General features: G+C 46.8%; 1 protein-coding gene across 1 annotated transcript in view; it reads right to left on the bottom strand.

Annotated features, from left to right (window-relative positions):
- Nucleotides 1-12,406, bottom strand: part of STUM (stum, mechanosensory transduction mediator homolog) — a 106,723-nt gene extending 94,317 nt beyond the window's left edge. The window contains exon 1 of the mRNA XM_033937150.1: nt 12,250-12,406. Within this exon, the coding sequence (XP_033793041.1) occupies nt 12,250-12,406 (157 nt within the window). The remainder of the gene's footprint in view (nt 1-12,249) is intronic.
- Nucleotides 12,407-14,564: the final 2,158 nt, after the last annotated feature.

Here is a 14,564-nt window from a genome sequence, read left to right on the forward strand (position 1 = left end):
AGCAGCCTCAAAGAAGGCAAACAGAATGTTGGGTATTATTAAGAAGGGTATTACAACCAGAACGAAGGAAGTCATCATGCCGCTGTACCGAGCGATGGTACGACCATATCTGGAGTACTGTGTCCAATATTGGTCGCCGTACCTAAAGAAGGACATGGAGATACTTGAGAGGGTTCAGAGAAGAGCGACAAGAATGATAAAAGGTATGGAAAACCTTTCATACGCAGAGGCTAGAAAGGCTGGGGCTATTCACCCTGGAGAAACGAAGACTCAGAGGAGACATATGAGACTTACAAGATCATGAAGGGCATAGAGAAGGTGGAAAGGGACAGATTCTTCAGCCTATTGGGAACTACAAGAACAAGGGGGCACTCGGAGAAACTGAAAGGGGACAGGTTTAGAACCAATGCTAGGAAATTTTCTTCACTCAGAGGATGGGGGACACCTGGAATGCGCTTCTGGAGGATGTGATAGGACAGAGTACATTAAGGGGATTCGAAGAGGGATTGGACAAGTTCCTGAAGGATACGGGGATTTATACCTAACTCTTTAATCTCTCCACTGTAGTTCATCTTTCATCTTTCTTCCTGTAAACCGTGCCGAGCTCCGCATTCGTGGAGATGGTGCGGTATATAAACCCAAGGTTTAGTTTAGTTTAGATAGAGGTAGAGATATGACCATGAAAGGGTATAGATAGAAGAAAAATGGGGATTTAAGGGTTTTAGACAAAGGATCACTTACAGGTCATGGACCTGATGGGCCGCCGTGGGAGCGGACTGCTGGGCACGATGGACCCCTGGTCTTATGTTCTAAAGTTGTCCGCCAAGCAATTCTTCGCCCCTTGGATGTAGACAGCTTTGAGGAAGGTGTTGTGGCGGATTGCCCAGTCCCAAACCATCAGAGCTTCTTGACAAAGGGAGGCAGATCCCGTCCCTCCCTGTTTGTTGACATAATACATGGCGACTTGGTTGTCCATCCAAATGAGGACTACCTGGTCGTGAAGATGTTGAAAAGCGTTGAGAGCCTTGAGGATCGCTCTGCGTTCCAACAGATTGATATGACATTGACGATCCGTACTGGTCCAGAGGCCTTGAGTACGGAGACCATCGAGATTAGCGCCCCAAGCTTAGGTCGAAGAGTCTGTCGTGAGGACCTTCTGATGGGGGGGGGGGGGTGCGTTTGAAAAAGCAAGCCTCTGGAGAGATTGGAAGAGAGTATCCACCAATGGAGAGACTGCTTCAATGAAGGAGTGACTTATGTGGCGAGAAAGTGGGTCGCAAACCTGCGTCCGTTGAGATGCCAGGGTCCACTGAGGAATTCTGATGTGAAGTCTGGCAAAAGGAGTCACGTGTACTGTAGAGGCCATGTGACCTAGTAGGACCATCATGTGTCTCGCTGAGATGGACGAGCGGGAAGAAACTGTATGACAAGAGTTCAAGAAGAACTTCCAGACGTTGTTGTGGAAGGAATGCTCTGAGTTGGATAGTATCCACAACAGCTCCGATGAATTTTAGATTCTGTGAGGGCTGAAGATGGGATTTGGGAAAATTGATTTCGAATTTCAAACTTTGTAGGAACCAGGAAGTCCGTCGGGCCGCTACAATAACACCCCGAGATATTGAATCTTTGATGAGCCAGTCATCGAGGTAGGGAAATACCTGAAGACCATGGTTCCTTAGAGCTAATGCTACCACTACCAGGCACTTGGTGAACACTCTGGGAGATGAAGCCAGGCCGAAGGGTAGCACTCTGTATTGATAATGCAGATTCCCCACCCGAAATCTGAGATATTGACGGGAGGCCGGATGAATGGGAATGCAAGTGTAGGCCTCCTTGAGATCCAGAGAGCATAACCAGTCGTTCTGCTCGAGAAGGGGATAAGGGATGCCAGGGACAACATGCAAAACTTTTCCTTGACCAAAAATTTGTTGAGAGCCCTGAGATCCAGAATGGGCCGCAGATCGCCCGTCTTCTTCGGAACAAGGAAGTAACGGGAGTAAAACCCTCTGTTCTGTTGGTCCAGAGGAACTGGTTCGATGGCATGGAGATGAAGCAGAGCTAGAACTTCCTGAAGAAGAAGGGCGGTCTGGGAAGGGGTGGAAGGATACTCTCTTGGAGGAAGTTCTGGTGGAACCTGAGTGAAATGAAGAGAGTATCCTTCTCTGATGATAGTCAGTACCCAGAGGTCGGATGTAATTGTCATCCATCGGTGGTAAAAATGATGGAGACGATTTCCTATAGGGGGAAGAGAAGTCAAGAGACAGAACGATGGAGGTTATGCTGTTTGAGACAGTCAAAAAGGCTGTGAAGCCTTAGGTGCAACAGAAGGTTGAGATTTTTTTGTTTCTGATGCTGTTGTTTCTTAGGAGGAGGGCGATTGTAAGGAGGGCTCCTGAAGCAAAACACCTCTGATAGATAGGAGGAGGATGTGTAGTTTTGGCAGGAGCTGGCTTTGGCTTAGGTCTGACAATAGAAGCAAAGGATTTTTCATGGTCAGACAATTTCTTGGTGGCTGCCTCGATAGATTCATCAAAGAGGTCATTGCCTGCACAAGGAATATTGGCCAAGCGGTCCTGAAGATTAGGGTCCATGTCAATGGTACGAAGCCAGGCAAGGTGACGCATGGCTACAGAGCAAGTAGCTGCCTGGGCAGACAACTCGAAGGCATCATAAGACGACTGAAGGAGATGTAATCTGAGTTGTGATAAAGAAGCAATGACTTCTTGAAATTCAAAGTGTTTTAGAGTATCCAAATAACTCAGAAATTTAGGTAAAAGAGTTATGAGGAATTCAAAATAAGTAATAAAATGAAAATTATAATTGAGGACTCTAGAGAACATCATAGACTTTTGATAGATGCGACGTCCGAATTTGTCCTTAGTTTTCCCTTCCAGGAGGAACGATGGCATAAACCTTGGAAGGATGGGATCTTTTTAAGGAGGACTCCACAAGCAGGGATTGATGAGATAACTGTGAGTTGTCAAACCCTTTGCGATGTACAGTTTTATACCTAGAGTCCAATTTGCCTGGAACAGATGGTATGGTATAAGAAGTCTCCAGGCATCTGGCAAAAGTCTGAGACAAAAGCTTGTGAAGAGGAAGCTTAAGTGACTCTGCTGGAGGTTGAGGTAGATGCATGACTTCGAGATACTCCTTAGAGTATTTGGAACCAGCATCTAATTGAAGGTCCAAGTCAACAGCTATCTGACGAAGAAAAGAGGAAAAAGATAGCTGATCTGCCAATGCTTTGTCTCGAGAAGGACTCGAGGTTGTCGAAGCAGCCTGGGTCAAAGATGAAGCTTCAGCAGGAAAAAAGGTATCAAAAGAATATGGAGACTTGGACAAAGCAATCGAAACCACTGCATCCTCGAGATGTGAAAGTGGAGACCTTGATCAAGGAGTCGGCGGTAGGTCTGGTTTCTTCAAGCAAGTATGCTTGCGAGCTTCCGCATCCGGGCTCCGCTGATGACGTCACCCATATGTGAGAATAGCCTGCCTGTTTGTCCTGGAGAAAACGTGAACTCGCAGGCCTTGAGCAAGCGCAGATGCTCAAGGTCCAGCAGAGAAGAGGAGGCCGATCTTCGGGCACCGGCACCAACGCACAGGACATGCCGATGCCGGTGCCGAGCTGAACGTAAGAAGCGGGTTCGGGTGGGTCTGGGGGACTTCAGGTCACGGCGGGGGGGGGGGGTGCTGGATCACGGGGGGAAGGGTGCCTGATCGCTGGGGGGGGGAATAGAGCAGCACCAATGGCCTCGGGGGGGGGGGGAAACGTATCAAAGCGAGTTTCCATTATTTCCTATGGGAAACTCGCTTTGATACACAAGTATTTTGGTTTACGAGCATGCTTCTGGAACGAATTATGCTCGTAAACCAAGGTACCACTGTATGTGTATATATATAGATGTGTGTGTGTATATATATACATATACATATACAAAATGCAATTGAGGAAAGGAAGAGAGCTTCCAAAGCCCAACTAACAATATTCTGGTTCTCATCCTCCCCTGTGTACATTTCCTCAACTTACACAACCTTAAGTAACAGCGTCCAATGCCATATGCCATCTACCTTTTGTAGAATCTCTCTTTCCAGTTTAGTCTTCAGAATTCAGCAGCAGAAGGTAGAAATATTTTCAATATGAGAAACAAATGCTACACTATAATAAAGATAAAATGAAGTGCCTCGCTCTGTAGCAGAAACCTGATGTAAAAGAACAAATGTTTCCTCCAATTCTAGCTGGATATTTTTGTGTGGTGACCTTGTCGCATAACATCCATAATAAATCTCTACAAGGTGACCACTGAAGAGAAGCATGATATGAAAGGAAAAAGAGACACATTCTCATCACGTCGTCCACATTAAAAACCAAAAAGGGAGCCCACTCTTAGCGTAAACATTAGGACTAAGGATGGTGACAACTTGATAAGAGCCCTGGCTATGGTGAACCTGTTTAATGGCCTTGCACTCTGGAGTGGGTTCACTAATTCTGGGGATGAGAAAAGGTGCTCTGTACCTCCAAAATGAAGTTATCAGCAACTAACAGCCACCATTTCCCCATTACATTTACTTGAATCAAATTAAACAGCCAGATGGGATTCACTGCAAAACCCTGAAGAGGACTCAAGGTAATGAACTGACTGGATGGACTGTGTGGGTCTTTTATCTACTGTCATCTACTATGTTACTGTAAGCACCGATGAGCTGAAAACGTGGGCAGGAATCAGCTGGCATATCTCTGAGCAACAGTTCTCAACCAGTCTGTTGCGACCACATTCAGGAGGTGCGTCTCATGCTTGCCGCAAAGGCAAGAAATCCAGCCCAGCCGCAAGCGCCATGCTATTTCCCCAGGCCACCAACAATCCTTGCTCACCAGGCTTTCACTTTCAGAGCATTGCCCACACACCCCGGAAAGAAGCATGGCATCTGGGTTAGTGTAGCCACATCGCCTGTGGCCAGGCCGAGTTTCATGTCGCCACATCTCCCTCCCCCAGCTGCTGAATATTAAATATGCACTTTGGAGAGAAGGGGAGGGGGAGAGAGGACAGGGAACTGCTGGACCACAAGGGGGAAAGGGAAGGGAGAAAGGACAAGGAGTTGCTAGACCATAGGGATAAGGGGGGAAGAAAGAGGGGACATGGACATGCTGGACCATAGGAGTAGATGAGAGAGAGGGGGAGGGGAGAACTGGGCTTGGTGGAACTATGTGGGAGAGGAAATGGGGGTTGTCAAGTGGGTGAGTGGGAGGAGGAGAACGAATACAGAAGGCAGAAGTGTAGTAATGGGGTGTGGGAGAAAGAGAAGGAGTGAGGCAGGAGGAAAACAGGAGAGCCAGGGGGTGAGAAGAGATGAAAAGCTGATAGGTAAGTAAAATAAAGATGAGACGGTTAAATTTGAACTGACAAACAGAAAATAAGTCAGACATAGATAGATACTGTAGGAAGAAAGTGATGAAAGAACAAATTGACTGGACCCACCTGGACAGCAAAGGGAGAGAAAAAGTCTTATTTTGAAGTTATTAAATGGATTATGATCCATGTCATCTTTGTATTACATATGACTGAGGTGTAGTTTCTGTGGAGAGAGATATTCAGCCCCAATTGGTGTTTTACTGTTGTCTATTTGTAGGTAGGATTCTTGTTTGAATCTTAGAAATTAATACTACAATTAGTGCTAATTCAGTTGAGTTAGGATTTTTTTCAGGTTTGTATTATTATTCTCCTATTACTCAGAGGACATGGAAAGCATCTTCTTTTATATGGTAAGTACCATGCTAGTTCGGATCTGCACCTGTTGGTGGGGGGTGGGGGGGAGGTTGGATATTTGTGGATACAAAGCATGTTTACTTTAAATTCATAAGAGCTGCCATACTGAGTCAGACCATATGTCCGTGAGGATCATGTATGCAAGCACCGTACATCACATAATCCCCTACTATCAAAAACTTCATTGGCTGCCCCTGGAAGCAAGAGTGTTGTTTCAAATCTATACCTGGTCTCCCATTTTAAATTGGATTGTTCCACCAGGCCTACACGCAGAATACATATGTTCAGCCACCCTACAAAAGATTCCTTGACAGAACTCTTGCTTTCCAGAACGGCTGGCTAGGCAACATCATCAAGCACTCCTCATCCTATCTTAACTTCAGAAACCAACCTGTTCAACCGATTTGTAACCAAGAACTCTTAAACCTTCCCCTGTACTCTTATTCACATGTACTCGATATCCCTACATTATGACTTTATGTAACCAAAGTACAAAACAAAAAAGGAGAACCAGAGGTCCAACTTCGTCTGCAGTGAAAAAACAGACCAGAGCAAACAAACCAAAACTGCAGACTTGTACACGGTGCAGGCAAATTTTATTTTGACAAATAAATCTTAACTAAAAACCTTTTACCAGACGGGGGACCCAACACGATCCGTGTTTCGGACTACCTTCATCAGGGGTCCATGGTAATAAAGGTAAAAAGAAAAATATCACAAAAAGAAGCCTGGAAAAATAGCTATCGATTAAATAAATGAGCCTTTAGTCCTTAACCATGGCGGTCACAGTAATACAGGACGAATGTAGTCAAAACCCTGGATTACCCCAGATTTTCTCTTCAGGCCAGGTCATTTTTTAATCCTGCGTCACCTTTTTTTTAACAGGTGGTCCAGCGTGGTCTCCTGCCGGGCGGCTGCCTGTGTGGGGAAGAGGAGTGAAAGGCAGGATTAAAAAATGACCTGGCCTGAAAAGAAAATCTGGGGTAATCCAGGGTTTTGACTACATTCGTCCTGTATTACTGTGACCGCCATGGTTAAGGACTAAAGGCTCATTTATTTAATCGATAGCTATTTTTCCAGGCTTCTTTTTGTGATATTTTTCTTTATCACCATGGACCCCTGATGAAGGTTGTCCGAAACACGGACCGTGTTGGGTCCCCCGTCTGGTAAAAGGTTTTTACTTTATGTAACCAAAGACTTCATTGTTATTTTTTCGCCAACTGTCCAGCTCTTCTTGTTGTAAACCACCTCGAACTACTATGGCTTTGGCAGTATATAAAAATAAAAATTATTATTATTATTAATTATTATTATCATGTGTGTTCCAACTAAGAAAAGGTTGAGAACAGCTGATCGGCAGGAAATCCTGAGAACCTGGTTGCATGGTCCCAAGATTTGGGTTAATACTAGCTGGGAATCAGAAAAATCAACCATCACAGCGGTTCAGTGGCTGCTGATTGGGCACAGGAGAGAAGAGCTAGCCTGACCGTTCGAAACCAGAGTATGCAATTCACCATTGGCGATCTGAGCTAATGCAGTTCTCCAAAACTCTCACAATATTTCACGAGAGGAGTAGCCTAGCAGTTAGAGCATAGGGCTGACATTTAGGGAAGCCCTGTTTGAATCGCACTTCTGCTCTATTTCCTCGCCAGGAACAGGGGAAAATAACTAGTGTGAGCTAAATTCAAATAAACCCCTTCCTCCTTCCCAAATCTTGTATTTCAGCTCTTTCAAGTCTCTCATCTCGGGCTCCTGAGACTGCACTCTGCAGTACATTTAGTTTTGTACAAATGAGAGGAAGATCGTGGATGCCCTTACAAGGAAAGGGTCACTTTCCACAGAGAGGAGGAGGGGGGCAAGCAGTTAAATGAGAGCTGCAGTTACGGTGGTTCTTCCCAGTAGTTGCCATAAAAAAAGCCAAGCTCACATCTTTCAGTATATGATGCCAGCCAATTTTCCATTCCTTTGTTAGGACTTTCTGCTTGGAAATGGTCATCATAGATTATATCTTTAAAACACACAACATTCTCTTTAGTGTGGTGAGGGAAAACAGGTCTTTGTGTTCTTCTAAAAGGGGTACCGATTTCCCACTGAAAACTACTTACTTTTCTTGCCTTCTAATTATCCAGTTCCCTCCCGCCTACAAAGAATTATTAAGATGCAGCAGGGGCGGTGTAAATTCAAAGAAAGGGACAAAAGGCTAAAAATACCACTGGCTTCTATTCCATAAAGCAGGTGAATAATGAAAGGCAAGAGCAGGCGAGCATGGCGTGAGGACCGATGCAACTATTCTGCTAGAAAACATCAAACAATGTGTGGAACTTCTATGCGAGGACCACAGCCAAGTTCCTAGTTCTCCCCTACCCCTGACTCTCACCCAGGTAGGGCTGCATTCTGCCATCCCCCTCAGTAAAGATGAGCAATGCATTTTTTTCCTCAAATTCAAAAAGCACTCTACTTGCTGTCTCTGACTTTTTCTGCTACTCGTCAGGGGTCTTTTCTTTTTGGTTATGATGTACTTCAGGACTTCCTGGCTAGGGGGCTCGCTATTGTGCGGGTATCACTGTCTTTGTTGAAATTTCTCTATATTTGGTTGTCTTTGTAGTGTACTGCATTTTTATACACTGTTCGGTCGTGATCTTTTTCACTTTCAATAAACATACGTTAAAAAAAAAAGAACTCAAATTCAAGGCCATCTTTTGGGGTGGGGAGATCAAGTACCCTGCAACTCACCACAGAATGTATAGAAAGGAAGTGGGGTGCAGAGCCCTTGATTAATACTTTGGAACAGAGAATGACACAGGGCCAAATTTTTCCCTGTAGGAACTCATTTTCCCGTCCCTGCAAGCTCTGACCTCATCGGCACAAGCCTCAAACACTTTAAAAATCATAAGTATTCATGGCGTGTATGGTTAAGGCAGAGCTTACAGGAATGGGGCAGGGGCAAGGACAGCAATGACGACAAAACTCACAGAGACGGGACGGAGGAAGAAAAATTTGGCCCAGTGCCATTCTCTACTTCGGAATCATGGATCAATTTTAGTAGGCAGCAGGAAAGGTGTTGGCACTCAGTACCGACAAGTATCCCCTGAAAAATGCTCTACTTCTGAGCCTCTAATCACAAGAAACTGGAAGACAGTAACAAACAAGGCCAGACTTAAGTAGCAGACAATTTCACGTTATTTTTATTTCATTTCAGAGCCGCACAGAAGTATTTTTTGGCTAAGCCGCCTGCTGAGTATCAAATGGTTAAATTAAGATAATAGTATCAAGGAAGTAATCCATTAGTCTAATCATTTCTGGACTACATCCCTTCCCTCGGGTCAGAACACAGCAGATTGCAGAAAAGGTCATCTTTCTTGGCACTATCATTTTCTACCAGCAATGACCATCTAGACATCTGTAGACAGGAAGCCAGCTGACAAAAGCAGCTAGTTGCTATCTTCACAATCACAGCTTCTACTTTTTTACACTGTATGAGAAAAGCTAGGAGGATAGAACTAGATATAGATAATATGGCCAATGAGGAACTAAGTCAACCCAATTCTCTCCCATCCTGCACTAAATAAGAGGAGGGGGAGGGGGCGACAGGCAAATCTAGGAGCAGTGTGTGGGTTGGATGGTGAATGGGGAGAGACAGGTATGGGCATTGACCGCACTAGCTGGTGTGTGTTTAAGGGGGGGGAGGGTGCAACACAGAAGGTGAGAGTGTGCCAGCACACTCCCTGTTGGATGTTGGGGTGTGATATTTCTGTGTTGCTCATAGCTTCCAGTTTGGAAGAGTGAAAGGGAAGGTGCAACTCAAGCAGTGCAATTGAGCAGTTGGGGTCATATGGCCAGTAGTATCCCAGGCTCTGAAATGGGGACTTGGTATTCAGTTAATAGATGTACATATGTTCTGGCATGCCTATGTTCAACACTACATACATTATGCCATAACCAAGACTCAGGACCAACACCTTAACATGCTGACTAAGGGCTCGATGCGCAAAACTCCAGCAACCCAGTGAAAACCACAAACAGCATGCGAATTATGTGAGTATCATGGTGAAAGGGGGAAGAGCTGTGGCCTGGCGTCTAAGCCCAAGAGCTGAGGACTGCCAGAATCCCAAAGAGGCCAAAGAAAAACTTCCAGCTGCAGCTGAAGCCTTTCTTCTTCTTTTTTTGAGTTCCAAGATGGGGCTTTTAAGTGAGGGAATTCAAGCAAACGTCTCCTACCACAGAAGACACCGAAAGCCCAAGACCTCCTGGACGTTTCTTGCTGAGCATAACACAGAGGCATTTACATAGGATTCTCAATGGCTGCTACTTCCCCAAGAACCCTTCTGTGCATCGGAAACTGAACTTACTCGCAAGCTAATCATACTTGCACTGTAAGCTTTTGAGCATCTGCTCCCAACTAGTCTTCCTGAACACCAAAAGACTACAATTCCCTATCTGATGCAATGATGAGCAAAAAGACATCAGAAAGAAGAGAAAGGCACTGGTCCCTTTACCAGTTACCCCCCCCCCCCCATGACAACATCATTCAGCATATGCCAAAAGGGGACCATACTCATGCCTCTTCCTTAATATAATATATTATTCAGAGGTTAAACATAAGAATCAACCCACAGATTGGAGATCACAAACCATGGAAGAACATTTTGGAGGACCAACCACTACATAAATGACTTTTGGTGAAGATGAAAATTTTAAAACAATTCAAATCATAAGACCCTAGTTAAAGATATAGAGAGCAATAAGTAGAGTCTAGCCACCCTACTGCAATCTGCTATCACTGACTATGTTAAAACGATCACTTTGCTCCCAAAAACGAAACACAAAGACCAAAGAAATACTAATGGTGCTTCTTATTTAACCTTTACTTCGGGGTTTTTCAAGTTGATCAACTGCACTATTTTCTCCAGGCTGTTATGGTCAAGATTGCAGACCCTAACAAGGTGCAAGAACTGGGAAATGGAAGAGACCCCAAAATCTCAGGGGTGAAACTGCAGAATAACGAAATGATTTGGGCTGAGGTGCAACAAGTCTCCCATCCTTCCCAGCGTGCGCCTAGAGAGAGACGGCTGGATCCCTACCTGAGCCCTGCAGAGCTTTACAATATCCACAGGACAGACGGCGACAGCGGCAGCAGAGTGTCACCCGGAGAGCTCGGACCCCAGCTCGGGAAGCTGCTCCCCCTGGACACACCAGCCCTGGGCGTTGCAACTCCCGTGTACCGGACACCTCAGATCCCAGCCCTAGACGTAGACCGGATACTCCGGACCGCAGTCCTGGACGCTGCTCCCCTCCCCCCCCCCCCCCCCCCGTATACCGGACACCACAAAATCTAGAAGCTAAGCTGCTCCCCTCCCCCCGTATACCGGATACCCCGAACCCTAGAAGCTAAGCTGCTCCCCCTCCCCCCGTATACCGGACACCCCAAACCCTAGAAGCTAAGCTGCTCCCCTCCCCCCGTATACCGGACACCCCAAACCCTTGAAGCTGTTCCCCTCCCCCCGTACACCGGACACCACAAACCCTAGAAGCTGTTCCCTTCCCCCCTTATACCGGACACCCCAAACCCTAGAAGCTAAGCTGCTCCCTCTCCCCCCGTATACCGGACACCCCAAACCCTAGAAGCTAAGCTGCTCCCTCTCCCCCCGTATACCGGACACCACAAAATCTAGAAGCTAAGCTGCTCCCCTCCCCCCGTATACCGGATACCCCGAACCCTAGAAGCTAAGCTGCTCCCCTCCCCCCATATACCGGACACCCCAAACCCTAGAAGCTAAGCTGCTCCCCTCCCCCCGTATACCGGACACCCCAAACCCTTGAAGCTGTTCCCCTCCCCCCGTACACCGGACACCACAAACCCTAGAAGCTGTTCCCTTCCCCCCGTATACCGGACACCACAAACCCTAGAAGCTGCTCGCCTCCCCCCCGTACACCGGACACCCCAAACCCCAGCCGCTACACCCCTCCCCCCCGGACACCCAAACCCTAGAAGCTTCGCCCCTCCCCCCCCGTATACCGGACACCCCAAACCATAGAAGCTACTCCCCTCCCCCCGTATACCGGACACCCCAAACCCCAGCCGCTACTCCTCTCCCCCGGACACCTCAAACCCTAGAAGCGCCGCCCCTCCCCCCCCCGTATACCGGACACCCAAAACCCTAGAAGCTGCTCCCCTCCCCCCAGTATACCGGACACCTCAAACCCTAGAAGCTGCTCCCCTCATCCCCCCGTATACCGGACACCCCAAACCCTAGAAGCTGCTCCCCTCATCCCCCCGTATACCGGACACCCCAAACCCTAGAAGCTGCTCCCCTCCTCCCCCCGTATACCGGACACCCCAAACCCTAGAAGCTGCTCCCCTCATCCCCCCGTATACCGGACACCCCAAACCCTAGAAGCTCCGCCCCTCCCCCCGTATACCGGACACCCCGAACCCCAGCCCCGGACGCTCCTTCCTCCCCTCCCGCAGCGCCCGTGTCCTTACCGAGCCCCGGCACGAAGGTGTTGAGGAAGAGGCAGAGCACGGCCACCGGGAAGGGCATGTAGGGGATGGCGGCGCGCAGGGGACCCTTCTTCTCGCGCACCTGCACCACCACCCCGCCGGCTCCCCCCTCGGCCCCGTCGCCCTCCTTCGCCTCCATGGCAGCGCGAGACGGACCGAAGGAGCGGCGCGAGAGAGACGAGGGGGAGGGGTCTCGGGGGGCGCGAGAGTGTGCGCGCCAGCCGTCTCTCCACAGACCTGAGAGGCGAGGGGGCGGAGCCTGCGAAACGGCTGCTTTCGACCGTTGGAAAGTTCGCTCTTTGGAGTTCCACGAGCACTAGGCACAAACGCGGTTTGCCTACACTGACACCGAAAGCCTGACAAAGAGAAACGACCGTGGTAGAAATAGGAGAGGGTGCTGGGAAACCTTCATCTCGGTCAGGAGACCACAAAAACCAAGCAGTAAAACTACTGGTTAAAGAGGAACGCAAATACCTTTTCTCCTTTACTCCTACTGGTTTTAAGAGTATTTCCCTGTAACTTCATCGAGTGTCCCCTAGTCTTTGTCATTTTTGTACCCGTTCTACTCCCCTCAGGATTTTGTAGACGTCAATCCTATCTCCCCTCAGCCGTCTCTTTTCCAACTCTAACCATTTTAGTCTTTCCTCATATGAGAGGAGTTTTGGCCAGGAACTAGTGACCTGGATTGGCCACCGTGAGAACGGGCTACTGGGTTTGATGGACCATTGGTCTGACCCAGTAAGACGATTCTTAGGTTCTTATCATCTTGGTCGCTCTTCTTTGAACCTTTTCTAGCCCCACTATATCTTTCTTGAGATAAGGAGACCAGAATTGAACGCAATACTCCAGATGAGGTCGCACAGGGGCATTATGACATCCTTGTTAACCATCCCTTTTTAAATAATTCCCAGCATCCTGTTTGCTTTTTTGGCTGCCACTGCACATTGGGTGGAAGGTTTCAACGTATTGTCCACGATGATACCTAGATCTTTTTCTTGAGAGCTGGCCCCCAAGGTGGACCCTAGCATCCGATAACTGTGATTCAGGTTATTCTTCCCAATGTGCATCACTTTGCATTTGTCCACATTAAATTTCATCTGCCATTTGGACGCTCAGTTTTCCAATTTCCTAAGGTCCGCCTGCAATTTTTCACAATCCGCATGCGCTTTAACAACTTTGAACAGTTTACTGTCACCTCACTCGTCATTCCAATTTCCAGATCATTTATAAATAAGTTAAATAGCACCGTTCCCAGTACAGACCCCTGCAACACTCCACTTTTTATTCTCTTCCATTGAGAAAAATGACCATTTAACCCTACCCTTTGTTTTCTATCCAATAACCAATTCCTAATCTACAACTGAACTTTTCCACCTATCCCATGACTAATTTTCTCAGAAGACTCTCATGAGGAACTTTGTCAAAAGCTTTCTGAAAATCTAGATACACTACATCAATCAGCTCACCTTTATTCACACCTTCAAAGAAGTCAAGCAAATTGGTGAGGCAAGATCTCCCTCGACTGAACCCGTCTCATTAAATCATGTTTGTCTACGTGTTCCACAGTTGGTTTTTTTTTTATAATTGTTTCTACCATTTTGCCCGGCACTGAAGTGAGGCTTACCAGTCTAATTTCCCGGATCTCTCCTGGAGCCCTTTTTAAAAATCGGCATAACATTGGTCACCCTCCAATCTTCAGGTATTACAGACGATTTTAACGACAGGTTATAGACCACTAACTGCAGGTCAGAAATTTCATGTTTGAGTTCTTTTAGTACCCTGGGATATATACCATCCGGTCCAGGTGATATATCACTTTTTAACTTGTCGATTTGGCTTAGTACATCTTCCTGATTCACTGAGATTTCTTCCAGTTCTTCAGCATCATCACCCTTGAAAACCATTTCCGGTTCAGGTAGATCTCTTACATCTTCTTACGTAAAGACCGAAGCAAAGAATTCATTCAGTCTCTCCACTATGGCCTTATCCTCCATGAGTGCCCCTTTTGTTCCTTTATCATCCAGTGGTCCCATGGATTCACTCGCAGGTTTTCTGCTTCTGATGTACCTAAACAAATTGCTATGAGTTTTTGCCTCTTTTGCAAGTTTCCCTTCATATTCTTTCTTAGCTGTCTTTATCAATGCTTTGCATCTAACTTGTCAGTGTTTCTTTTGGATCCTTTTCCCATGAAGAAAATAAGAAGAGATACAAGCACTGGCAAGTTAGATGCAAAGCCTATGTGAGAGTATGGGATGGGTGGGAGGGTTATAGGGAAAATCACTGTTATAGATCACATT

Source organism: Geotrypetes seraphini, chromosome 3 (assembly GCF_902459505.1).
Source record: "Geotrypetes seraphini chromosome 3, aGeoSer1.1, whole genome shotgun sequence".
Lineage (NCBI taxonomy): Eukaryota > Metazoa > Chordata > Amphibia > Gymnophiona > Dermophiidae > Geotrypetes > Geotrypetes seraphini.